The 27960-nt window shown below is 43.1% G+C and overlaps 1 protein-coding gene across 3 annotated transcripts in view; it reads right to left on the minus strand.

Annotated features, from left to right (window-relative positions):
- Positions 1-9284: 9284 nt before the first annotated feature.
- Positions 9285-27960, minus strand: part of FARS2 (phenylalanyl-tRNA synthetase 2, mitochondrial) — a 255170-nt gene continuing 236494 nt past the window's right edge. For all 3 annotated transcript variants that reach the window (XM_009279173.1, XM_009279174.1, XM_009279175.1), the window contains one exon: positions 9285-9764. In XM_009279173.1, coding sequence (XP_009277448.1) covers positions 9626-9764 — 139 coding nt within the window. In that variant the 3' untranslated portion in view covers positions 9285-9625. The remainder of the gene's footprint in view (positions 9765-27960) is intronic.

A 27960-nucleotide genomic window follows, 5' to 3' on the forward strand; every position in this document is an offset into this window, starting at 1 on the left:
GCATGGTGGTGTTGGGTCGACGGTTGGACTCGATGATCTTAGAGGTCTTTTCCAACCTTAATGATTCTATGATTCTATGATTCTATGATTTTATCTCCCTCCTTATAGCAGATCCAAGGTGCCCAAGAGCTCCTGATTGGCAACGTTAAAGCTTCTTTCAGACCAGGCACGCTAAAGCCCCAAGCAGCAACTATGTAGCTCCTGACATAGTTTCAGCACACACAGCAGGTCCTTGCAGAAGACACATCCACATCACAAGGTCCTGTGAACGTGCTGCCAGTTGCCCCCTCAGCCTCACCCAATATGTGCTTTGAAAAGGAGAGAGGGTTGGGGAGGAGCGGGGAAAATTATATGCCTGGTGACCCTCCTCACCTCCCAGTTTCCTTCCTTCATCCTTTGCCTCCCAGTCACTGTTACACTTCTGGTTTGATTTTGCAAATTCAGGTGGAGAAAGCATCCAGTGTAATTAAATGCCACTGCAATGCAGAGGAGCAGAGTAGTGAAGGAGGGCCTAATCCTGCCCAGTGCTGCAAGGATCAGGTAAAGCACTAAGGTCTCCTCTTCCTTCATTGCTGAGGGCATGCACCACCTACAGAATGGGACTCTGGTACTGGATCAGAGGGGACCCTGGGACACCTGGATTCAGGACTTAATCTGTGGCACCAGACAAAACCCTTAGCCTCTCCAGCCTTCAGTTCATGTGTCTGATAAATGTGTATGGTTTGATCTTCATTTGAAAAATGTTTCAAGATCCTTAAGGTCTTGTAGGAAAAGCTCAGGGTTATTGTCACTGTTAAGAACAAGTCTCACATTTATGGTCAAATTTGCCCCTGCTTTTTAGGTCTGTCACTAAGTGAGGGGGTTTCATACTAAGCCTACCCTACCCCATTTACAGGGTGTGCTTTTCAGAGAGCTTTCTGGAAGGGAGCCCATACGCGGTGCTCTGGCTTTACTTACAAAATAACTCAACGGCCATGTAGGAAAGGCCACTAGGATCACCATGGCCTACTGTGGACCTCACAATCTATATGAGGATTGCACAGAGCCCTTTTAACTTGAGTTTTTCCAAATCAGGAAGACTGCAAGGAGGCTCTTGGTTTGGCTCAACATCAGCCTGGACTGTAGAGGTGGTTTCCAGGTGGAGATGGCCATGCATGATGCCATCTGCATCTGCATCAGACAAATCACCTCTTCCCTAGCAGCATGTAACAGTTGCTATCTGAATGCAGGGCTGAGTGTCTTATGTGGATCATCTCACATCTACTCACCACTGGGAAATTTCAGTACTTTTCTTCCTGTTCATCATGCCTCCATTGAAAAATCAGTGCTAGGAGAGGCACCACTGTGCCTGGACAATCTCTCCTCCAGCTGATCTCCTTCATAGACCAGAGAAAGTGGTAGCAATCAACAGGGCCTGCAAGTTAAGAGCCACTTTCCCATCTGTTGCCCTGTCCTCTGCAGAGCCTTTTCCTCTTGGCAGGTAACAAGGTTTCTTTCAAGGCTGTAACTGGTACATCTGACAGTGGCTCTCCTGAAACACACTGAACCCAAGGTAAGAATTTCTTCTCCCTGTTGCAACCATGTGTTGTCATCCTTGGCCTTAAAATGGATCTCCTTCCAGGTGTCACAGGCAGCCCACCCAACTGTCTGGGCAGAAATGCGCTCACAGATGCACTGGTTCCTGCTCAGCTTGGCAAACCCATGCCCATGCACAAGAGCCCTCCAGAAGTCTGCATTGCTCCGGCAGAACAAGCTCCGAGCTGCAGACTGGGCTGCCTGGGCAATGTGGTTGGGCTGGCGGCTGTGCCGGCTGCACAGGAGCAAGCGAGTAATGCGGAGGGCACGCCAGGAGCTGGGTGCCTTTGAAGTCCTGACTCTCCTGGTGATACATTTCATAGTAGCCCTAAGGATGCTTAACAACTCCCACGCTGTGAGCAATCGAGGAATTCAGTCTGTAAAGTACCACAGAAGGTGTTAGGGAATAAGAAGAGAAGGCGCAGCAAACGACTCCAGATGTGTGACCAAATAGAAAGGAAGCCAGAAAACTACCAAGCAATTTTCCAAACATGAATGAAAGAGCCTTCAGTGGCAAAGCTGTCCTCTGTTGGAGCCTCATGGGCTGCACTGATGTGGAAATGTTACCACTGCACAAGCCTGCCCTCTAGTAAAGATCAAAACAGACTTTTATTAATAACTTTTAAGAGGCTTTTTTTTTTAATTAGGGCAGGACATTTAGGTAGTTCAAATTTCTTTTATAAAGCTGGCCTTTCTATTAAGTCACCTTTCTTCCCACAAGGCAGAAGAAGACCTGCATTGTCACCAGCAGCAGGTGTTGCACAGGAGCCTAAAACAGATGCCAGAAAGTCTTTCAGGCTGAAAGGAAAACGTCTCATGTGGGAAAGGGATTTCTCTGCCCAAAATTCAATTGCTCTTTGAAGGGAGAGTGCTCAGAAGACTGTTGGCTCTCTGACAGCAGGAAGCATCAGAAAGTATTGAATTTTTCTTGGGAAAAGGTGATTTTCTGTGTATCGGAGCAAAGCAGCAGGAGAGAAAAGTCTCTAATCACACAGAGTATGGGGAACAACAACTCTGCTTTTGTATCCGCATCACAGAAATAAGGCTCCCATCACCCCCTCCAACCGATTTCATGTGTGTGTGTGTGTAGCACATGAATAACATAATTTGGCAAGGTGCTGAAGATCTCCTCAGCAATGCTGGGCTGCCCTTGTTCAAAGATAAGAGGTAATGCTGCAAGACCAGGAACAAAAGGAAATAATTTCATTCTTTACCAAATTCACATTTTTCGGTTTCTAGCAAGCGGAAAGGAATGAAAAGTGATGCAGGCTATATAGCACAATAACATAGCAGCTTGTAAACACACACAGAAGGCTGCTGTTATTATTTATCAAAAATACATTTGTAATTATTTTCTGGAAGTATGTGCAGGGGACCACGCTGGGCACCAGGTTCTTACTAATATGCTGTCTCCCCTGTCTGAACTTTCAGTAACGATACACTTACTTATGATGACGACCTTCATTACAGCCCTGCTATTTCTCTGTCTCACCTTCCTAAGGAAGCAAGGGTGTGCGCGATAGTGATGGTGTCCATCCTTCCACTGTCAGTGACCTTTGCTGACTTTTGAACCCGCTGGAATAATGCCATCCAAGCTGGACTTCAAGGTGAGGGTCTCCAAGGCATGACGTCCTGGCAAACCTTGTGAAAAACAGCAGCTGTGCTGAGAGGAGAGACCCAAACATTAACGCATGTGCACAGGGGTCATCAATCTGGTTTGCTTGGCCCCTTGGCCAGCCATCGTGAAAGCCCTCCAAGCAAGCTTCTGGCAAGGCACCAGGCACTGAGCGGGGCACTGTGGTAGAAAGGGGTGAAGAGCTGAGGTTTAGGGTCACGGGAGGCAGCTTAAATAGTACTTATGAAATTGCAGAAGCAAGGAAGCGTTTCAGGGGAGGGCCCAAGGAGGTAGGCTTACGCGTATTGTGAGCATAGGATAGTAGTTTGAAGGCAGTCAGGGTCCACCGGTGTTGCTGTGCAAGGCACAGCATGTGCTCAGAGCCCTCAGGGCCCAGGCAAGGGCTTTCTGATGGGCACTGGGTAGATGTCTCTGGAGAGCTGTTTGGTGATCTCAGATGGCCCCATCCCTCCTGAAAGCACCTGCCAAGCTGCTGAAGACCCAACAAAAAGGGCCTCAGAGTGGGTACACGAGGTTAGACCTTCGACTGAGTTAAACCTCTGTCAATCCCCTCATGATCGGGAAGACACAAACCAACCTACAGACCTACACTTCCCTTCCCACACTGTTTTATTCAATTCCTGTACTGAGATCTGTCAATAAAGACCCTGTGAATGACTATTAGTTTCTCTACCACCAGCGAGTAAAGATTTGGCATGAGAATCAACAATCCCTTAAATTAATCATCAGTTACAACAATAACTGATGACCAAAAAGCCTGGCTGTGCATGCTAATTATTTACTATGTGCCTATGCAAAGGCAGGCAGCCAAACTCACATCCGTGCCTCCCAGTAGCATAGTGGGAGGGAGGGTAATTCAGTGCTTTGAGCCCAGGACATCAGACAACAACTCCTCCCGCCTTGCTGCTCAGCTACCGTGTGATCTCTCGTTAAGCCTGCTCCCCTCTCCCAAAATGACACCAGTGTCACCACGGTCACCGAGTGCTGGGTTACAAGTGACTAAACATTTGGACAGATGCCTAGTGGGACTTTCAAACCTGCACAAACATCACCAAAATCCCACAAGCACTTATCTGTACCTGTTGGGGTCTAATAATTTTTTAATCCTGACCCTTGGTCTCAATGTGCCTCACATCTGTAGACGAAGATGGTTATAGCTATTCACAAGCACACAGCGATTCCACTGAAAAACGGCTGCACAGGCACCCCATCACGAGATGCATTTAATTGATGCTTAGCTGCAGCAAATACCAACACAGCGCTTCTGGCTGTACCATACTGTGATACAAGTGAAGCTGCAGACACTAAAATAAAAAGAGAACAATCTACTGCCCATTTAAGTAGCAGCTGCTCTGGATGACTGCGGTGCTGCCCAGCAAATTACTGAGCAGGCAGAGGCACAATTCCCTGGACCGCGTGTTAATCACCTGCATCCAGAGGGTGAGCACAGAGAGACCCAGCAGTAATGTGGCGTGGGAGCACAGGCTTTAGGCTGTGGTATAATAAATCTCCCTGCCTACAGCCTGACACTGTTTCTTCCCCAAAGTTATACCAAACTTGAATAGCAAGGACTGCAAGAGAAGGTAAGCAAAACTGAAATGAGAAAGCTAGGTCGTGGCAGAAGTGATTTTAGGCACAGTATAAAAGGCAGACTAAAGCAGACTACTTAGTTAACAGTGGGCATAAATAGAATAACAGAGGCCATCTGACAAAAGCACAAAAACTGCCAAACATGCGAGTGCATCAGATGTTAATGATGATCAAACCTGATACAACAGATTCGGAAGAAGTCAGTGCCTTCACCCAGCATATGCCCGCGCTCTGTGTTGAACTGCAATCATGTCCTCCAAGATACTCAGCTTAAAATTCAGATGCAATTGCAGTCATGTTTAAAAGCAGGTAATAAGCGCCAATGACTGGTTTCTTGTGTCCCCTACAAATTTGTTCAAGGTCCTCACAAGATTGCTTCAGTTCTGGCGGCCCTTCAGAGACAACGGTCACATATCTTAAAATTTGATCAGGATGTGTGTAATTAGTCAATATGGCCTGGTCTACACAGAAAGCAAATCCGTTTTACATAAACAGTCTTCTCTTAGCAATGACACACAGCAGACAATATCTAAAGAGAGCTCCAAGTTTTAAAAATATGGCTACTTATTTCAGAACTGAAGTACAAACCCATTTTCTCTCCCAGATGGTAACAATTCTGATGGAGATAGTTCAGCAACATCAACTAGCAGGCCTCAAATACCCAGCACAACCATTTTATATGCTCACACTGAATTCGACAGAACTTCCTTGTCCATAAAACTACTTCTCTGTGTGTTTGGGGTGGTGATGGCAAGACAGAGTGCTTTCTGATCTTGGCTTAACAAGCACCAGCCAACCTTCAGTCAACCCACAGTGAAGACAAGGTTCTTTAGTTTTGCCCAAATACGAACTCAATGAGGTGGACATAATTCTGCTTTTTGGGACGAGACTCCCCATGTTTACTTCAATGGACCACCAAAGAGTCCTGTCTTGGCCATGAGTTTTATCTGGGACAGCTGAAATGCAGTAGTCACTGCAGATAAAAAACTATCAAACAAAACGCCCACAACTTTTTTTTTCCCATTTAAAACAAAAAGCTAACCCCTACATGAAATTATTCAAGGGCTGAGACCAATTTGTCAATTCTTGTGAAAATCAGTACAGTTGCACAGAGTAAAAGGCTGATAAATTCAGTGCTGAAGTACGGCCACCAACCTGCAGAAGGGACAGGAGTTTGCCTTCGCAATGGGAGGCAAACACCTACCACCAGTGGTTTACTAATCTAGTTTGGGTTCTCGGTACAAAGCTGCTTTCAGATTTGTGCAACTGTTTGGTCGTGCCTGGCAATACTATGGCAGAGGTCACTGAAGCCTCAAGGGTAAAAACACAGAGCAATTTACTGCTTATCTAGCTCACGACACGTTTCCATTGCAGCGCCTTTAACGAGAACATCAAAACCAGATAAGTCTCAGTGCACTGTAAATTTGCTGCCAGTTTACTGGGAAGATCCCAAACTGGGTGTTAAAGCAAAATCTTTAGTCTTCCAGGAATCACAGCTAGCTTGAAAACCAATGGCAACTAGGAACAAAACCAGCACCCAGAACATTAAAACAGTACACACTGTTCAGTCATAGAAATCCCCAGCCATTTCTCCTGGGGACGTGCAGCTTCTTTTGCTACAATTGATTTTTTTTTCTCTTTTATTAAAGGATGCTGATATAAAACCCAGCGGCACACAAAAATAAACACAGGCAGTTGATAAAAACAAGAAGCAGGGCCCTGTGCCTGCCACTACACTAGTCAGTCAGCATGCACACTAATTACTCAAATGCTGCTCCCCTTAATATTTCCACATGGCATGGTATCACTTTGACATTTAGGAACTCATCCACCTTTACTAGACTTGTAGCCCATCCAAGCTTGAGGGATATTCATGAGACAGACTGTAGGGTAGCAGAGACTAGCAAGCGAACTCACCTTGGTAGCTATGTTGTTCTTGGTCTTCAAGATCATTTGCCTACCTTTGTGCTAAATATATCTTAAGAAAAGCCAAGTGACAGCTCAGGGTAGCCCTTTCTTTGACAGAGTTGGTCAATGACTGTACCGAGGGCCTTCCTCAGTCAGGTTCTCTATACTCCCACCAAGGATCAGCCCAGCTCCTGAGAGATTGGTAGCATCACGTGTCTCTGATCAGCGGTAAATCATGGCTATTACACCTCTAGATTCCCATGGGCTCTCTGTTGGTTTCAGGGAGACCAAGGGACCATACGGTTTGAGAGTCTACAACTGCCCACAGCAAATTTCCCCAGTAAAATTAAGGTCAGGCTTTGAAGGGAAAGTTGTATTTTCCAAAGGACAGCAGCATAAAAATGCAACTCTAATGCCTTTTGATCTGAGGTCTGCTTTGCTAGTAGTGGTGAATCTTTGCCAGAACAATAGGTCTTTAGAGTAGATTAATCCTAGAATATATATGAAAAAGGCTTACCTAATCTAAACATACCCAAGTATTCATATTATGCTCACAGCCAGCCCATCTGATTTTATAGGCCTTAAAATCCTTCATATAATTGAACCGCGCTTGTTCCTGAAGAAGCTGTGTTTTGGGGATTTTTTTAATCTTAATGGTTCACATTTTTGTCTGAAAGTTGCTGCTATGAAAACACCTAGTCCAGAGGATGATCCTATGGTGTCAGGTCAACTTCAGGGAAAGCTTTGCATTTCCTCTGTATCCTATTAGCCCATGAGGTTAATCTTTTAGGTTTCAAAAAACAGCGTTACTCCACCAAGACCCGGCTGTTGCAAGGAGTCCCTCCTCACCAGAGTGCAGACAGTTCACAGCCAGACACGCCAAACACAACTGATGTCAGTGGCTGGAGCCGGCCGATTCAAGAACACCCAAGTTTCCCTGCAAAGCCAGACATGTCAGTCTGTGGCTGCAGTGATGATGGCTCGTTGTCTGATTTTCTCCTCCTTGCTTTCCCCAAATTTCTATGCCTCCAAAACTGGCTGATCAGAATGAGAGAAGAACTGAAGGATTTGGGGAGCAGAAAACGGAAACTTCACTCATCAATAAATTAAAAGGGGAATCTTGCAATCTACTCCACCCCAGACAGTCTCTCGTTTTCCCAAGAGACTTAGTTCTTTCATACGGCAGGCAGGTTTTAGTACTCTTTCCACATGCAATCCCATCAATTAACGTCCACATAATTTGCTGCCCCATGTGGCAGCATCGATCAAGCCTCACTTTGGAACAATTACTGCTCAGTGCAGTTCAGGGGAGTGCTCCTCCTCTTCAGTGGTCCTCACTGAGAATCCTGAAAAGGCAAAGGATGAAGGAGACAGAGAAACATCAAATGGGCTAGGCTGTATTTATGGATCTTAGTAGATCATTGTTTAAAAATAACCAAGTAGGTTTTTCTGTTGCCTAAATGGCACCTGTTCTTTTTTCCTTGTAGAAAGTCTAGCATATTGTTTTCATAATCAAGTTATTTGGATAACACAACAGCGATTTAGGTTAGGATTTGTTTACACAGCTAAATATGTTGAGTAATGAAATTAAAATGAGCTCTCTGCTTCTGTCACATCTGCAATAGTAACTGGCTTCTTATGGTTGAGTACGAGCCTGCTGCACAGATGTTTCTTGATAAGGTATAAATCAGCGTTAGATGCTGTTTATTGCAGCGCTTTTACTGCCTTCTTCCCTGAAGGAGGGAATGTTGCCTGCACAGCAACCAGATGTGACCTGCAAGACTGTATGAAATACCATTACAAGCAAAAACAGGTCCCATATTCCATATCAGCATCTGCAATGGCTCATCAAGTATTTATCAGACCATTTGAACACTTCTACAGGTCCTAGCATCATACCACTGCCGGAATTTACTTATTATAACCTCCAATGAAAAAGCCAAGCATCCTGTAAAGCGACTGGTGCCTGAAATAGTAGGAGATCCCGTTTTAGTTTGGTTTCCTGCCTTAAAGGTCAAATTTCTGAGCAGACACTGCTGCTAGAAAGTAAGATACTGTGAGAGATCAAGGCAGCTGCTTTTCAGGGCACTGTAGGGAAGAGTTTCTCTTTTCTGCCATCCTGCCCCATGTGATATCAGTCCTTTGATGGTGACAGGAGAACAGACTTATCTTGCACTGGTGCCTATGTGAGGAGAAATGAGACAAGTGAGCTCCTCACCTGGGGAAGGCGGCACAGCTCGGAGCGCCTTGCTAAGCAGCTCTGCTCAGCTCTGTGGGAGCAGGGGGATCCAACAGGAAAGACTCTCCAATGACCCAGCATCTGAAGACAGCCAAGCCTGGCCTCAGAGCCACGTTGGCTCCTTCTCTGTGGCAGATGAAAGCAATACCCACGGGCTCTGAAGGTAAGACAGCCAAACTTCACAAGATGTACTTCTTGGAAGGTTTCTTGAAGCAAAACCTGACATTTCTTATTTAAAAAAGAGGGAGGGATGGGTTTTTCTTCCCTGAGCTAATCTGTGTCTCTGATTTGCTTCACTCGTTACACGGACAGAAGATCCTGTCAACACAGAAATAATGCCAAGTATTTACAGTTTAATGGAACCCAGGGACCAATTAACAACACAGAAAACCACCAGGCAGTATATTTCTTACTGTAACAGGAGGGAAATCTTACATTACTGCTGTTCCCCCATTTCTTAAAATAAAGCACCAGCGCTTTGTCAATGATTTATCAGTAGTAATGTTTATTATCTGGTAGTTTTACCATTGCCCATTTATCAATCGTTTTCCATGTGCTAGGTTCAGTCACAAAACCCCTCTCTTTACTTGTACCCCCAACCCCAAAAAGAAAAAAAAAAAAGAGGAAGGAAAAAAAAAGGAAAAAGCAACTGTCATTAGGGCTTCAGACCAGCGATGCTAGAACCTGCCCTCAACCCCAAGTTCTCGAACTGCTGATTCTTCAATAGCTTGATGGATGCGATGCACTTCGTCCTGCGTTAAAGTCCTCTCCGGGTGGCGGTAAATGATACGATAGCAATGGCTGACCTTCTTTGTCCTACAAAATATAAACCAAAAGAGGACTCATAAATACACGTGCCTACAAATGCAAATACGTGAGGCCAAACTTACCCTCTGGATAATTTTTTATTTGTGGTCTAATTTTGTTCCTGTTGCTTGAAAATCACCTTAATGCTAAAATACACAGTCCAGAGAGGTGGGACTGTGCTGAATTTTAATTTTGGCAGAGGACTTTGCTGAAGTCCACCTTATACCTCAACTTGCATTGTGGTGTGGTAGCTTCTCACAAGAGCAAACAAGCCCAGGAGGAGGGCTATGCTAACACCACTGAACTGCTGCTGACACCACAGCTCTCTCATTTTGGTGCTAATGGGGCTACCTCGAGGGAGCACTGCGCACACGTACCCCACTCAGAACAGTGGGGCTGGCGGCAACGGGCATAAGGAAAATACCGCGCAACCTCTGCGTGCTGGAGAGCAATGTTGCTAGCTAATGCAGGGCATCTCACAAGCCTCGCCATCCAGACTCCAGCCTGGGGGAGGAGACTGAACACACATCTGCAAGACAGAGTAGAACATTCATTTTTCAATTCAGGTGACTACTTTGCCTTCGCTGGAAATTAGAAACAAGGGCAAAATGCATCTGAAGTCTCCATTTGTGGGAGAAGGACAGAGACGCAGGATGAGGGTGGCCGTCACTCCCAAAGTAGAACACCAAATGGCAGCACCCAGGCACCGGCTGCGCTGCAGCCCAGGTGCAGGAGCAGCCCAGCAAACTCGGGAAGAAACAGGGCGAGACATGACAGCAGGCACACATGGCAAAATTTCTTACCCCTTACTGTGGAAAGGAAAAGGCAAAAGAGAACAGGGAAAAGGAATAGAGAAGAGGGAACGATGGGGAAAAAAAAAGTATTTAAGAGTTGCCGAGTTAGGCAAAGACAAGTTAATGCAAAACCAGGAGCAAACCAGTAAGTTGAATAAGAGAGCAAAGAGCCTTCTTGCTCTCCATCAAAAACAGGCTGGAGTACATAGCTCTTGCAAGGGCATCTCTACAATTGCAGTGCTTGTATTACTGAATTTAAATGGCAGTTGTGGCATCCTTTTTATTTTTAGTTTCAAATGGAGCCCATACAGCTTCTTCTTTCAAAGGTAAACACTCACTTCAGTGAAAGAAAGAAAATCTGAGGAGAAAAATAACGGGAAACCAGAGATCAAGTACTAGACAGAAGGATCTCCCAGACTGGCAGAACTCTGCATTTAATGGCACACAAAGGCATTCAGCAAGCTTCGGGTCATCTCTCTCCTGAAAATTGTTTCATGTTAGAAACCATGTTTATTATGACTATTTGATTAAAAATAAGGTTATATCTGCTCATACACAAAGGTAACTCTCAAGATACTCATTTCAACCTCAAATCCTACTAGAAACAGGCACAGGTATTTTGTGTCCCAGAATAGCTATTTGATACCAACTTTGTCCCACCCAACATGGGTGGGAAGCTTGCCCTGCTCCCACTGGCGGTTTACAACAAAAAGGTTATTTCAAATTAAAGCATTCCTCCTTTTTTGTGTGCTCTGAAGATAAAGCAAGTTAAATCTGACTGGCATAGGAAAGGGCAAGCTGCATTTCATAAAGTGTTAAGCTGACTGCAGTTAACTGCTAAAAAACAGCCAAGAGCTTTCCCCGGGTGCAGGTTAAACGCTGTAGAAAAGTGATCTTCGAGAAAAGAGGGGGAGGTGTAACTGCGGAGAAGGTGTTGCTCTGCTCTGCTCCACCTCTGCAAAGCAGTCGAGAGGACAGACCTGGGAGAAGCAAGTAAATGGAATAACAAGGGTTTGGCCAGATGCTACATTGTAAGAGAGAAATTTGAGTAAGAGAGAGGGATAATGAATTGGGGCTCAACAGAAACAATTCTCAAAACCAGGCTGGCAAATACCATTACAGCTAGTAGCATTTCAGCTTTTAACGGTGCTACAGCAACCCACCTGATCAAAGCCATTTGCAAATTGCTTTGGCTGAAAATCTATTTAGAAGATGTACAGTCACAGGCTTGATCCTGAAGTCTTGTATATACAGGGAATATATCCTATGATGGAAAACTCATTACCACAGTTTAATGTGATGTAAACACAAGTTTGCTTAACGTATTTAAGCTGTGGTAGGGGTAGCTACAGCACTGTTTCTTCACTGGTCATGGTTAACTGAAGGTAATGATTTCTCTTGACCCATGTGTTTATGTAGTCCCCTCCCTCCATCCCAGTGAGCAGTTCATTCATGAGGCAAATTAAATAGGTCAGAATAGGACACAATAGTTTCTTGTGGGTGTTGTGGAAAACCAACATCTTTAGGAGGCATTTAAATTAGGAAAGGGTAGAGGTCTTACAGAGCAGCACTGGACTAGAGTTCTGTTAGCTGCAGCTGAAGTTAAGCATTAGTGCAGGAGAAATAAAACAGGGATTGCATTAAATGTAATTAATCTAATTTTAATTATAGCCAAAAAATGATGTAACTACTAATACACATGGCTGGCTACACATAACTCACATGGTTGACATGCTACATTTTTCTCCCACCTTTTAGATAGGTTTATTTGCATCTTTGTTACTAATTAGAAAGAAGGAGTATAATGGTTCAATGCTATTTCAATAAAAGACACACTGCAAGTTTCAAAACCTTAAGCATTGTTTTCAGAGTGGTATTAGCTAACTTTTCAAGGCAGATGGGGAAGAGTACTTCTTGGCTCTTCCCGCCCCCTAATGCTTACCCCCCTGCCCCAAAATAAACTACTAAGACAATGTGATTAATCACTGCCGTCAGCTGCAACTGGAAACAATTATTGTCAGCAAATAATACGTATTTGCTGATTCCCTTTCTTGTTTTCCTTTTGTTCTGCAGAGTCACAGAGTGTTTGCCTACCTTAAAGATGGCTCTGCTAATGCATAATGAACTCTGCTGCATGTCATGCTGCAGCCTGACGATACAGAAGCAGTAGCTCTCTATCCTGAGCAACAGAAAATTTGAGGCCAAAACCTAGAACAGCAGCTTCACCAGGTTAAAAAAAAAAAAAAAATTAGAAGCTTAACAGTGAGTGCATTGGGCTTTATTTACGTAAACTGCACCGCCAGACAAGTCCATGTGGTTCGCAGTCACGCGGACTCCTCTCCCATTAGGCTTCAGCTGATCTTAGTGTCACAAGTCTCCACTGCCCCAGCCTGCGGCTTTCAGGTAATGAAAGGCAGTGAATACAGTGAAGCACTGCTCAAAGGGAAAAGGAAGACAGGGATTTATTCTGATGCCGCAGGAGGAAACAAGAATATGGTCCGTGAACAAACATTGGAGTGAAACAATGCCTAATGCTCTTTCATATGTTTTTTGGAGGAAACAGCTTTGCCTCGTGATTTTCAGGAATTGGCACGCAGCCGCCTCCACGTGCTAGGGAGCTGCTCACTGCCAGGTCAGATTCACTGCAAGGGGCCAACCTGAAGGTCAGCGTATGTGTTTTGATATTTCAGGCTGATATCTGAGCACAGCAAGAAATCAAGGGGCCTTAGTCTGCCACTAGTCTAATAAAACAACCTGAGACTGGGACCAGGGCTAGAATGAAAGGGTATGTTAGGCAATAAAAATTAATACCTGTGTGTTAGCTTTCCCTGCATGGAAGTCCACCGAAGGATGTTTTAAATACAACTTGGCTAGAAAGCTGATCCCAGAAGACACCAACAGCAGAACACCTAAACATACCGGGGAACCTGTCTCAGTGGTTAGGTAAGACTAAGACACAAGGTCATTGGGTAACCAAAATGTTGCCGCAAGAATAAATGCCTGGTATTGGCATTTGTCTCATCCACATGCAATACCGTAACAAGAATGAAAATTTCTCCATTCTGTACTTGAAGAGGGAGATAAAAGGGGCAGCAGTGAGCGGGGAAAAAAACCCACTTTTTAACTGTGTTCTACTTTTCATCTGTCTTAAATAAAGCACGGAAGCAGAGAGACTTCTGTAGGGAGGTTACCCCTGCTCTTATGTGGTGAGGACAACACAGAATGGGACATTTTTCTAGAAAGCTGGATTTATTTTGAGGAACAGAAAAGTAGAGATGACAATCTCCCACAGCATCAAGGAGCGAAAGAGTACCACCTCTTTCGTACTCTGAGCAGTGCACAAAGCAGGACTACTTACCACCATATCTATATTGCACCTTTTCCTAGAGAATATTATTTAAAATGATCTACACACATGGTAATGCAAGTATTTGAGATTATTTTCTGTCTGTTAAGTGAGTCGTGTTGATGAGGTTCTTTGAGGGTCTCCCAGTTCCTGCCATAGCAGTTTGTATCCTATATCCCCCAACAAGATTCATCATGTAATCTACCTTACATAAACCTCCACACAGTACTCAATGACCAACACACACTTCACAGAGATCATGTCATGCTCTGGGTATGCATGGAATGACCTCAGGGAAGAGAAAGGCTTGTTTTGTTTGCACAATGTCCTGAAAGGGATGATGATGGGAAGAAATGAAAATACTGTCTCATGTTACTAGCATCATAGTTGCCAAAGCCATGCGGAGAGCACAGCTTTGGTTTTCCTTTGTGGCTCCAACAGTTCCAGAATGGTTCATGTTGTAAGTGGAAATGGAGAGGAATATTAAACTGGAAGAAGAAGAAGAAGAAGAAGAAGAAGAAGAAGAAGATGTAATTACCTTTTCCTTTTTGTTTCATGCTTTCAAACCACATCCACCACTATGATAGTAGGTACAACTGCTAAATGTCATACTATAAATTTTAAATTGACAAATAGCACTCTTTGCTAGGAACCACATCATGGAAAATGGCAAAATGCTTGTGCTATATACCTTGCTGTCAATGGCAAATAATTCAATTACCATGGTGATATGCACGTAGAATATAGCAGTAATTCTCTGAACAAAGGCCTTTCCCAAAGATGCATTCTCATCAGTCCTTTCAAATGCTAATACTCCATTTCTCTGGAAGAGCGTATTGTATACAACAGCATATTTTTAAAAATGGACATGTTTTTGTTTAAGGTGATTTTGATGCTAGTGAAAGGCACTAGATCACCTCCAGAACAAAGAATTGTTTTAAACCCACAGGAAGCAGAGAATGGTCATTTCTGTTGCGCATCTTTTCCAGCTGATGCCTGGCAGAAGGATGGTTCAGCTTCAAAGATAGTTCAGGTCAACATAACCATGTTGAGACTGTCAACATTATTTGACCACTGTGGGTTTTTTTGGTGGTCACTTTAAGAGAGATGCACGTTCACTCACCAATGGTTGGACCGAAATGTTGTTCTTCTATTTCACAAAATTGAGACAGTAATGGACTTTTTGCTCTTTTCTAATTGGACTTGGTGAAATCTGTATCTGAATACCAAACCCTGAACCTGCTTGGCCTTTTCGTTCGTTCTTTCTTTAATATTAATTCCATTTTAAGCTTTTCTCTTCATGTAGAAAAAAAAGTCAAAATTCTGTTAATAGCCAGCTTATTGAGAGAGATAAAGAGCACGGTATGGGATGCAGTGGCAAAGGACATAAATAACACCTGCTAGTTAAGATAATGAAAGGTAGATGAAAAATGAAAGCACTTGGAAACTTTTCAGCTTCTCAGTCACTGAGACTGTTAAATACCCATAAATAGGATCTAAGCCATTGTCAAGTATCCCAAAACATTGGACTGGTTGGAAAGTTTTGATCATTATTTTCCTTTTCTACCTAAATCTATCACCTAATTTCTTACATGCAGGAAGAGATACAAACAGATGTATACTGAAAAAAATAATTCATAAGCATCACCTGAAAGTCTCCTGGCTGTTAGATGTACTCTCTAAATGTTTAGTGAAACAACTGAAACAATTACTTGTGCTTTGGCCCAGCACTTTGGCCCCTAATGACCTTTTCTCATTTCAACAGAGCACCTCGGTTTGTTGATACATGCCAGCAAAAGAAGAACTAACGTGAGTGGCGCAGGGTGCTCTTCCGTCAGCTCCCAAGCAGAGGGAACTCTTGTAAACAGACCGACAAGAAACTGAGCGAGTATTTCCCTTGTGCACTGTTACAGTCGTCTCAGTAACCAGCCAACGATACAGTCAACCCATCTCAGATCCAAGCACTTCCCGCTAAAAAGCTCTTAAGCCTCACAGCATCAAAAGTAATGGAATCCATTACAAGCAGGCAATGATGAAATATCACTAGGGTGAAGAATAAGGAGAAAAATATCATTCTCCATTATACCAAAAGAAAATCCAAAGTCCCCATAGGATCATAAGCTAACTGTGACACAGACTTTTGCTGCCATGGAAGGCCAGAAAAAAACTGCAACACCTTGGGGTTTGGGATTGTGTTTTTTTGTTTTCATTTTTAATACAATGACTCATCGATTCCTTGAAGAAAGCAATGATCAATGGTTGTAAAGCAGGTATGAAACCAGTTCTCAAGGGGATGGATTCCAGCATCACTGATGACTGCTTGTCCTCCAATCTCCCTCTCTTTGGGAAAATCATCTATCAAGCACAGACGACAGAATTCCCATCACATCTGATCTACGCCAATACTGAGGAATCCATTCCACATGGATTTAAACTTGGATGTGACTGAGAGTTGTCCCTCTTGTAAGACGAACTTTGTGCTCTCAGTTCACGCTGGGCCTCCTCAATTTTTAGGGACTCGCCACTCCATCTAGCGAGTCAGTCCAAAATCCTGCTCTAAATCCAGAAAGATTCAGAAGTAGGCTAGAGGCTGAATATCTTCAAGACTTGCCTTGCTGTCAGCATAGTAACCCTGGAGTACTCATCACGTCAGATAGATGCAACATTATGCACTTTTAATGGAATGAGTCTCTCAACTTACCAAGGCTGAGCCTTTCAGGAATAAAAGCAAGCTGTGCAGTGGGCTTGCACACAAAGATCAGAACATGTGCAAGCCTGCGAGGCTCAGAATAGGGTACAAAAGCCTACTTTTTCTTCAGGGTTATCACTATGATAGATACAAGGACAGCACAGGTGGAGTAAAGATAGGAAAAACCAAACTTTCCAATACAAACACACACATACAAAATCCAGTGAAATAACTTCTACCCATTGCAGTGGCAAACAAGAGAAGGTTGTTTGGTAAAATACTTGAGACACTTCATTTTATGCACTAAGCATAGAAAAATAACTGGATGCTGAAAGTAAGAGAGAAAAAGCGATAGTCTTAGCATCAGACAGGACAGAATACCCGTTCTGTGTACAGCACAGGGTTTTATTTCGCTTCGCTTTCCCTAGGTTTAACTGAAAAGGTTCCATGTCAAATGCTTTCCAAAGTCTAATTTTGTTTTCACCAAAACAAAATGCAAGGAGTAATACTTTTTGCTATTTGTTGTTTTAAAATTGACCACTAGAGGCTTAAGCATTCTCCACCCCAGCAAACAAAAGAACAAAATAATTCCATTTGGATATTGTGTCTCATGGAACTGCTATCTAAGCTCCTTGACTTTCTCCTTCCCTGTGTACTTCAGAACCCATGGCAGGACTACATTTCTCATGAGAAGCCAAGGCAAAAAATTCCTATGATGGATCACCTCCTCTCTCTGAAAAAGAAACTTGGCTGACATAGCTGATGAGGAATCAGAGCATACTGAGGAGAGCAGAAGCATGCGATACCTGGAAGTCCTGGCAGCGCTGGCAGCTGAAGCGTTTTGGCTGCTAGCCAAAAAATTCTTACAGAAAAATTTACATTTTCAGTGAGTAAAACCACAACAAATCAACATATTTTCTATCATTGCTGCCTCTCCCACTTTTTCCACATTTCTCTTGACCTCCTAAATCCCTAGTAATTTAATGGTAGAATGAGGCAGCTCTGGCAGCAACAGGCTCTGTGGGTCTGGCAGAACTTCATGACTTAGATATCTCATTTACAACCCCTTGTGCCCTTCTAGGGCATCTGGCTAGTACTGGAGTGGGTCAGGGACACAACCTGTTTGCAAAGAGTAACTCTGGAAGACACACTATGTTTCCAGAGTTGTTGTGCTTCTTGTGCGAAGACATTATATTCACCTCCTTCTGAGTCACAGCATACAAGTAAGAGGATGGAAGAGGCTCTGGTCCTGCTTCTGTCAAACAGCAATATTAATGATTCCATCACTGGTCATTAGCCACAACAGCATCGCTCAAAAGTTTCCAACCATTGGCAACTGAAATGCCATCTGGAAGCACTTAAGAGTGACAACCTATCTCAATAATCCGAACAAATCCAACATGAGAGGTGAATTTGGACTCTTTCAAATGCTATCTAAAATATTTATAATAAAAATGTTAAGTGTGATACCTTCTCAGTTCTTCTGAGTGAAAGATCAAAGAAGAGAAGTATAAATATTTAGCAGTTTTTTCCCCCAACTAGATGTTAATACTAAAGGCTACAAAAAGTATTACTAAAAATAACATTGCTGTCAAATTAAAACATATTTCATAATCGAGTAAAAAGGGAATTTATATGAGAATTTAAAACAATTCATTCTCCTAAGAAATGAAGATGGATGGGAGTGACAGCTGGTTCAGATGTATCTCCACTGAGTACTAGCAGAAATCAGGGTCTACAAAGTTAGGTGGCAGACAAGCGCATGGGAAGGACTGAATACTGTTTCAGGTACTTGTACAGATTTCATCACTGAGATTAGTGGTTTTGTCCTCACCACGCCCAGGAGCTAGGTGTTTAAGTTCCCTTTACACTTGTTGAGAGTTGAGGTAAAGAGGAACCTTGCTCTGGACTCAGATCAAGAACCTAAATCATTTTTCCAAGGTCACACAGCAAATCGACGAGAGAGGAGGGACTTTAATAAATGCAGGCACGGACCCTTTGAGTTACCCTTCTTTCAAGTTACTCTTCCCACGCACACAGGCTTCCAGTCACCCTTCTTTTCTGCAAATTGTACAACAGCCCCGGAAACAAAACAGGCTATGGCAGGAAAAAGCAACTCATCCCATATACAATGGACGGGGCAGGGAAAAGTGCAGAGCCAACATCAGGATAACCAAATGTGCTGTTTGTTAAGTGACAAACTAATCCCAAATCAGGAGAAAACAGCAGAAGGGAGCAGGAAGAGATGAGTTAACCTGAGACCAGAAGACAGAAGGGACTTAAAAATTGAAAGCAGAGGTTAAAAGAAATCACTTGCCCTTTTTTGTGTAAAAGCAACACATTAAAAGCGCTTGCCCCCCTGGGCAGCCTGCAGCACTGGAAGACAACTTAAAAACACTTGTACCTCTGTGTGTGCAAATACAGGGGTTTCTCAATGGGGATGCTTACAGTATCTGTTAAACCCGGTGAAAATTCTGCAGCCGCTTGCACAATTAAGTGTTGTTTACTATCTCCTTCCAGTCCATACGTTATTTTTCCTCTCAGAACTGCCAGGTTTTACGAGCCTTAATCTGGCTAACTGGACTTGTTTTGGAGATGCAGAAATTCCCCACTTTCCCTCCCTGAGGGTAGTGTGGTTCCACACAGACAGTCACAAGAAACCTGTTCTCATTGCTTTTCTGACAGTTGCTGCCTTGGGAAAACAACTCAGAAGAAGTCCTCAAAGTAAGGATAACTACTGGCCAGCAGATTAAACTACTGTTACCACACAGAAAAACTGTCTGGCTGTTAAACATTTCTCTTGCTGGGTCCCATTTGCACAGGTAATACATTTGGACCACGATGACAGACAAAGAGCCTGTGTCTTGTAGGTGAGACTTGCCTGGTTATTTTGAATATAACGATGGGGAAAATGTCACAGCACCATTGGAACTAGCCAAATGATGACAACATATACCAATCAGGTGCACTGGCCAAAACTTTTACAGCTGTCAAAATGAGCATTAGTTTGGAAAACTCTAACTGCCATGTTTGGCATGTTGCCCCCTTAATATTATGGCTACTCTTTATGAAAAGACAAATGAAAAGAAAAATGTGAATGTGATAGGATGTATGCATAGTGAACACCTCCTGTGGTAAGATGATATGAGCATCACACAATAAAACACCATGTGGGCATGAAGACTAAAAGGTCAGGGCACAAAATGAGATGCATCATTCTGTAAGTACAATGAAATTATTGGTCTGCCACTCAAGAAAGGAAAGAAAGCCACTGAGACATTACACTAGGAAGATCAAAATACCATTTTTGCTAAGACTTCAGTGAAAAAGGCCAACTGATCCTCTCACTAGCAGGAATTAATACCAGCAAAGAAGGGATAAGATTTCAGCCCAGAATGGGGAATACACAGGGAGCACTAGAGTAAATCAAATGTTCTCAAATTGTCCAAGAGATGAACTTTGCCCTAAGATACTTTAGGAATGACCAGAAGAAATCTCAGAGCTGTTATCAGTTGCCTTTGAGAGTTCATGGAGGACAAGTAAGGTACCAAATGTTTGGAAAAGGTCAGAGTGCTTATTTCTGAAAATGGAGAAAAAAGCTAGGAAGCCATAGGAGCTATAGACCATTTGCTTTTACTTTAAATTCCCAGAAAAAGTCTGGTGCAGATAACCAAACCACTTGTAAGCACACAATGGAAATAAAAAAGCCGAAAAATAGAAAACATGGATGTATCGAGCAAATCTAGTCAAAACAACTTAATTTCCCTCTATAAAGGGGTAACAGGCTAATAAATCAATAATCAATAAATGAAACAATAAATTGCAGGAAGTAGCAAACACCATGGGGGGCAGGTGCCTGTGTAGGGGTGTGTATGTGCATATGGCACATACCTTCACAGTCAGCTAAACCAGATAAGAAAAATTGGTCTAAGATCAATACGCCACAAAACATGGATCCATTGGCAGCTGGCAAGCAGTTTCAGACAAAGTTGAAAAATCTTAGGAAAAATTTTTAAAAGTTATAACAAAAAGTGAAAAAAAAGAAGAAAAATACTAAATCCAGTTCATAATATTAGGTAGTACAAAACCTGTCTTCCTAAATGTTTCACCTTGGAGGGAGTTGCATGAAGGTAGATGAGAAAACTGGTGATCAATACCATTACTACTAAAAGGTGATATTCCAAATGGCTGGAGTAGCTGCCAATAATTTGTTGTTTCTGGAGGCAGTTATCCACAGTTCATAGCCAAATCTGAAGGATCGTTCTTGTGGGGTTCTTCATCCTGGGTCCCAGATGATGGAATATTTCCATTAATGGAATAGGTGATGCAGCAGAAGTGTTTGTTAACTGGCAAATTACATTAAGCTGGGTAAAACAGTAAGTATAACTGAGGACAAGATTAGAATAATCTTGACAAACTGGAAAAGCTGAAGGATACAATTCAACCAGGACAAGTGTAAGCTTCTGTATTTAGCCAAGAACAACTAGCTGCATGCACAGAGGATGGGGAGCAACTGGGCACACAGCAGTGCTGCACAAAGCAACTAGGGACCGCACAGAATCATGAGCTGAAGGTGAACCTGTGATGTTGTTGTGCTGCTTTAAGCTCAGCAAGCACCACTCTGGGACAAACTGCTGGAATGCAGCCAGAGTGACATCCTTCTGCCCTACTCAACACTGCTACTGGCTCAGCTGAAGTACCCTCTCCACACCTCAAGAAAGATGTGAGGCAACTGGAGGCAGATCACTGGGGAGCAACAAGAACAAGCAGATGTCTAGATAACACAAATTATAAGGAAAGACTGAGAGAACACAGGTTGCTCAGCCTAAAGAAGAGAGAGCATGAAAACACCCTTCAAATACATAAAATGCTGCTGCACAGAGTTAGGCAATAATCTGTTCATCAACATTCACAAGCAGCAGGAGATGAAAGTAATGAGCTCATATTGCAGAAATGTTCAGCTTGAAAATTCACTTGGAAAGGCGGTGGGGTCCCCATTGCTGGAAATCTTTAAGGACTGGTTATACAAGTGTCTGTCAGGAATGCTATAAGTAGAGCTGATCCTGTTTTGGAGTAGGAGGATGAACTAGGCGGCAATACTCTTCAACTCTTTAGCATAAAATAATGTAACGGTCTTTAAAATGCAGAAAGTTACTTGAGTAGCAAAGATAGCTCCTTGTAGCTCCAACTGAATACACATCATGTATTTGTTTATCCCATTGCATTAAAAGGAGATGGGGAAAAAAGGCCAGTTCAGGAAGCCAAGGAGGTAGGAAATACAAACCATTGCTGCTATACCTGGTAAAAGAGCTCTGTGTTACCAACGCTAGATTCCCAGGAAATAAAGCAAACAGGAAAAAACTTTTGAAGGGGAACAGCAGAGACCAACAAACTGAGAGGGGAAAGGAATCCCCTGAAAATGACATAAACTCTTCAGGCCAGCAACCCTTTCATTAGCCTTATAGGCCAATCTTGAAATACAGCAGATAGGAAAGCAAAGTGCTGCTGAGTTACCTTTCACTGCCTAAAGCCAATAAAAAACCAAACAAAAACCCCAGAAAAGTCCACTCTGTAATACAGCATCCGAAAGGAAGAATGTCACTCAGCTGCTTGTCCCCTTTGCTTCATGGCTGAGAGGTGCCTTAAGAAAGCTCTAAGGAACAGCCACAGAACATGCTGCGTATCCTTGATAGGCTGAACCGCATCTTTCTCTTTTACGTTTTTCTGAGTTTATATCAAGAGGTTAACCCTTTGCTTTCAGCTTTCCAAGTTCACATTCAACCCCAGGCAATCTTAAAATAAGGACGAAGTCTTTCTTCTAACAAAACAATGTTGCAAACAAGCCTGTTGGAAATCTGCACCCCAAGGCAATTTGGGGAAGTCCAGGGACTAGGAGACATCTGAGACACCAATCCTTGAACGAAGGCTGCTTGGCCCTGAGGAGGACAACAACTCTGGGGACTATGGCCTTTTGACATAGAAGCTGACTAACTTTATGCCGTTGCAGGTAGAGAGCCTGAAAAATACAGAGGAAATGACGTGTCCAAGGACATACTGCAGATCAGCTAATCTCATAATAGAAATACATAGAAACGTAACAGAAATCTCATCTTATGGAGCCTCAATATAATGCTCTGAGTAACCATCCATGTTTCCCTTGTATGCGTACATGTTACCCTGGCCTTCCCATTCTCACTCACTTGCTTGTTCTGTATTCATTTATTGTACCTCTTCCTTATGTATACAATAGCTGCGAGGAAGGAGCTGCCTTTCATTTTATCTACCTACACTGCCTCTTCCAGCAGAGAATGAGAGGCCACGACTCTGCTACAAGGAAAAATAACCCCATGTACTTGTATAAGGATATGTGTATATAATTGTATATATCCATTCATATGCTTTTCTTTCCCCCCCTCCCCTGCCTCTTCCAGCAGAGAATGAGAGGCCATGACTCTGCTACAAGGAAAAATAACCCCATGTACTTGTATAAGGATATGTGTATATAATTGTATATATCCATTCATAGCCGTTGCTGCAAAGGCTAGCTTTTTATTAACCTTTGCAAATTTGCTTGGACTGATAAGATGACCAGTTTTGGGGAAATCTTGATGTTTACTAAATCTTTTCCAGGGATTAAATGTTGATCTCATAAAAGTTCCATTGTATATGTGTTCTTTCGTTCTTACATGAAATATGAAGTTGCCAAGGAACAAATAAACTATTTATGACTTATGCCTGTACAGTAACAAGGAATGGCTTAATGGGGGCACGTACTACTTTGAAAGTACTGCAGTCTGTTGTTCCCTGAACTGGAGACTCTCTTAAACAGGTTTAAGATGTATACTCTCCTTTCTCCTCAAAAAAAAGATCAAATTATTGACATGATTGTCTAAGTCATAGCAGAAACACTCATACATGCCACAGGCTCCTGCACCACAGTCCCACATACCTGCCTTACTGGTAGGTAATTCAGTGTAGGTTGCATACAGCCGCATCCAGGCAGCAACTATTAATCCAGACAGCTAACTGAAATGAACGCAAGTTATTCTTACATTACTGACTTTAGAGTTACAGAAAAGGAGACTGGTATTTATTATACATAAGATGCAGTAATTTGGTGGCATGACCCTAAACACCATCATCTCTGCTAGTAGATCTTCTTCATTTGAACTACAAGAACAAACAAGGAAGGAGATGCTCCTTCTGAGATTACAGGTAGCTACACCTGAACAGTCACCTCGCCAAGTGTCACCGGGAGGTCACACCATTACAATCAGCAGAGCTTGTTTTCTACTTTGCCTAATTCTTGTCACACCTAGCCAGGATGGCTGGTGTTCTAACATTGTGTATTGAAACATACACAGTACCAAAGAATATGAAAATTATTAGGCACCCACTGCTGGGAGGGTGGCAATGCTACTCATGCTCCCTTCTGAAACATCTGCATCCACCACGTCTCTCCACTGCACTCACATGCACAAACTCTTCTCCCCAGCCAGTGACACCCTCTCTTTGCAGAGATGGCTGAACAAAGACAGGTGCTGGGCGTGTGGATTCCTCCTTAAAATGGAAGAGATGGCAGAGGAAACACTGTAGCCCTTAAAGAGGAAGAAGAGGGAGACTACAATATCCCTATGACATTTTGCACTGTAGTCTCTACCAAAAGGTGAAGACACAGAGACACAGTTTGGACAACCCAGTAAGATCAGATCACTAAGCAGCATGAAGTAGATAAAGGGAGAGAGACATCTGCAGATCTCACTCCTGAAACCCACACACTTTTCATCCACAGGATTTAATCAGTATCATGATACTTGATGCTATTGTGATTTTACTTTAGCGTCCATATGAAGAAAGGTTAAAACAATCTCACCCTTCACTAGGATAAACCCAGCACAGAAGCTGAAGCATCAGTCCAAAGCATGGGTTGCATGGGACTCGGACAGTTATAGGACAGTCAAAACATTTATAAGCACTAAGAAGTGCTTATAAAGAGAGCTTTCTTATATTGCTAGCACATCTGCACTGGCAGGGACAAGCTTAGTCTCTTGTGTCTCAACAGATCTCAGTTCTGATTCTGTATATCCCACAATACATCACAGAAACCCCACAGGAAAGCAATGGAAGAATCTGGATCAGGCTCAGCGTTCACCTACAAAGCCCATGCTTAGATCCATACTGAGTTGGATCAATCTTTGAGTCTTTTTTTTTCTTTCTTTTCTTTTTTTTTTTTTTTAAAGGTTGAGCCTGTATCAACCTTTTTCTTTTCCCCGAATACTGGGTGAGCATTTCAGTAGCACACGGGTGAGTCAATAAAACTGAGCAGCAGTGCTGTTTGCACAAATCCTTCTCCAATCCTGTCTCCAGGTGCTTCTCCCTGCTTCTCAGATTTGCTCTACTATACTAAACCAGCACATCTGCCTGAGTGGCTGCATGTGTGATGAACCACACTAGCGAGCTGATGTGGTTGAAAAATGACCAAGTAGAAAAAGAAAAAAATACTTAGAATCCCAATCTGGTTCACTGAATGACCACACCAGTCACTGTGCCAGCACAGTCTAGGGGTGAGAACAGCACAAACCAAGAATTATGCTGTCAGGAGAAACGCATGTGGAAACAGGGGCTAAAATCACAAGCTGGTAATTCACTGAATCCACATAAGCACTAAAGCACATCCTCCTTTTTTTCCCCTAAGTTCATGTAAAAATGTGTTATACATTATGTTCAAAACGAGACTCAGATATAAGGGAGAGGAAAAAAACCCGTCTGGCTGTCCCCAAATGCTGCTGAGTCCAACCTCCTGACCTATTCCCACTGAAGGCAATGGGATGACATTTCTTTCTACCAACTGAGGATTCAGCTGACGTTTTACAAAACAAGAGGAACAGGTCCCTGGGTAGCAATGTTTTTAAACCGATCAGCAGAAGCAGACGGTCGGATCCTCTTCTTAAAAATGATGATACACCAGTTTAGTTAGGAAATGAATGAATGTGTTCAGGACAGCATGAGAAGAGGTAAGCGAAAACAGCTATGACAGCTGAACTTCGCAACAGTGCAAACTCTTTTGCCACCAGTTAAGCCTGAGGTCAGTGGTCTGAGCAGACCTTATGTGTGTAGGGTCCTTCGTAGGGCCTCTGCCCTAGCACAAATTTCATTCTATGCAAGTGAAGTTCTCTCTTCTGGCAAACATAATACAGATCCTGGGAAGAGACATTTGTGCTTGTAAGCTTGCTCTTTCAGTATTTCATCAAATATGGCAGCAATGCTTAAGAGGTTACTGCCATTAAAGATGAATCTGTTCAAGGTCATTGCCTTTAACTGCTCCCCTGTATTGCGGGACATCAGCCCAAGCTGACTGTTTGGCTTTCAGATATTAAGAAGCAAGGCTGGATAGAAGTAGGGTACGGGGATCAAGAGAAATAAATACTAACGGTGAATCACTCCTTTGCTGATAGAAGGCATGGTTGCCTTTAATGAGCAGTTACATGGAGGATGTGAGATGATCTAAGTGGGACTGTTATGAAACTTAACTACGAGATACTTTGAGTAACGATCTATAAAGCTGCTAACTGGATTCAGTAAGTTGTTGAGTCATTACCATATAAGATTGGGTTGCTCTGAATGGCATATGACATCCATATGGTTAGAGACATTGAGTGGTTTGCTTTTGGTTAGAGAAGATGATGGAAATGAGCATACATGTACAGGGATTTTCAAGAATAAAAAGTTAATAATAAAAAAATAATTAGCCGCAATTATATACCATCCACACTAACATTATTTTGTCATTTATCTTTTAATGAAAGATGTCCTGTGATTAAGAATTAGCAGGCATGAAATTAGCATGGATTTTTAGTGTTTTGGGAAAAAAATACAGTACGTTCTCTGCACTGATGTATCTGTTATGACATCAACCCGAAGTAAAATGAGGACTGGGCAGAAGGATGCTGGGTACTACATATAAATCACTGATCTTTCACCTCTTAGAATATTTTCGCATTCAAACTGAGATGCTAAATGAGCTGAGCGCTTAACACAAAAAAGAGAAGAACTTACGAAACCACCACTATGGATATAATTCATTCTGGAGTAACTACTCAAGCAAAGACCCAGGGCTGAGCTAGTCAGACAACTCTATTATCTTTCACCTGAAGAAAGTGTGATTAGTGGAGGAAATGTCACATTTACACTTAAAAATTGTTTCAAAGACAACTTGTATCTTTTGGCACAACTCAGCCATTTTAAAAATATTGTGAGAGAGAGAGGCAGAGACAGCAAAGAGCACTCCTTTTTATGATTTCTCACCCTTGTATTAAGGCACCGAGTTTAGCTTGAATATTCAGCATCTCTGCAGTTGGCATTTCCCAGGCAGTGGTACTGAATTGCTCTTCGCTGATCCTCAGGGATGCAGCGCCGGGGCTCTTGGAGACGAAGGCTCCCCGCACAGTGCCTGTGCAGCGCCTACTGCCCCGTGTAGCATCAGCCTGCAGGGCAGCACAGAGCGGCAGGACAAAGAGCAAGGGGGAACTGCATCTTCTTCACTCCCTCTGCCGTGAAGGGGGAGAGGTGGTCTCTGCAGCTGCTCTATAGCATGTGGGAAGGGGACAAAGGCAGTCAAACTGGATGGGGGAGGAACATTTACTAACAAATAAGCTTCTCCAGTGATTTTCCTCAAAGGTGACAGTGACAGCATTGCATATAAAATGAGTGTCTCTTCTGATGGCATCCTGGCCTGTATCAGAAATAGCGTGGCCAGCAGGAGTAGGGAAGTGATCGTGCCCCTGTACTCGGCACTGGTGAGGCCGCACCTCAAATACTGTGTTCAGTTTTGGGCCCCTCACTACAAGAAGGACATTGAGGTGCTGGAGCGTGTCCAGAGAAGGGCAACGAGGCTGGTGAGGGGTCTGGAGAACAAGTCTTCTGAGGAGCGGCTGAGGGAACTGGGGTTGTTTAGCCTGGAGAAAAGGAGGCTGAGGGGAGACCTCATCGCTCTCTACAACTACCTGAAAGGAGGTTGTAGCGAGGTGGGTGTCGGTCTTTTCTCCGAAGTAACAAGTGATAGGACGAGAGGAAATGGCCTCAAGTTGCGGCAGGGGAGGTTTAGATTGGATGTAAGGAAAAATTTCTTTACTGAAAGAGTGGTGAAACACTGGAACAGGCTGCCCAGGGAAGTGGTGGAGTCCCCATCCCTGGAGGTATTTAAAAGACGTGTAGATGTGGCACTTAGGGACATGGTTTAGTGGGCATGGTGGTGTTGGGTTGACGGTTGGACTCGATGATCTTAGAGGTCCTTTCCAACCTCAATGATTCTATGATTCTATGATTCTATGAAGATGTCCTTGCATGCTCACCACAAGAAGAATCAGAGCACTACTC

Source organism: Aptenodytes forsteri, unplaced genomic scaffold (assembly GCF_000699145.1).
Source record: "Aptenodytes forsteri isolate BGI_AS27 unplaced genomic scaffold, ASM69914v1 Scaffold81, whole genome shotgun sequence".
NCBI lineage: Eukaryota > Metazoa > Chordata > Aves > Sphenisciformes > Spheniscidae > Aptenodytes > Aptenodytes forsteri.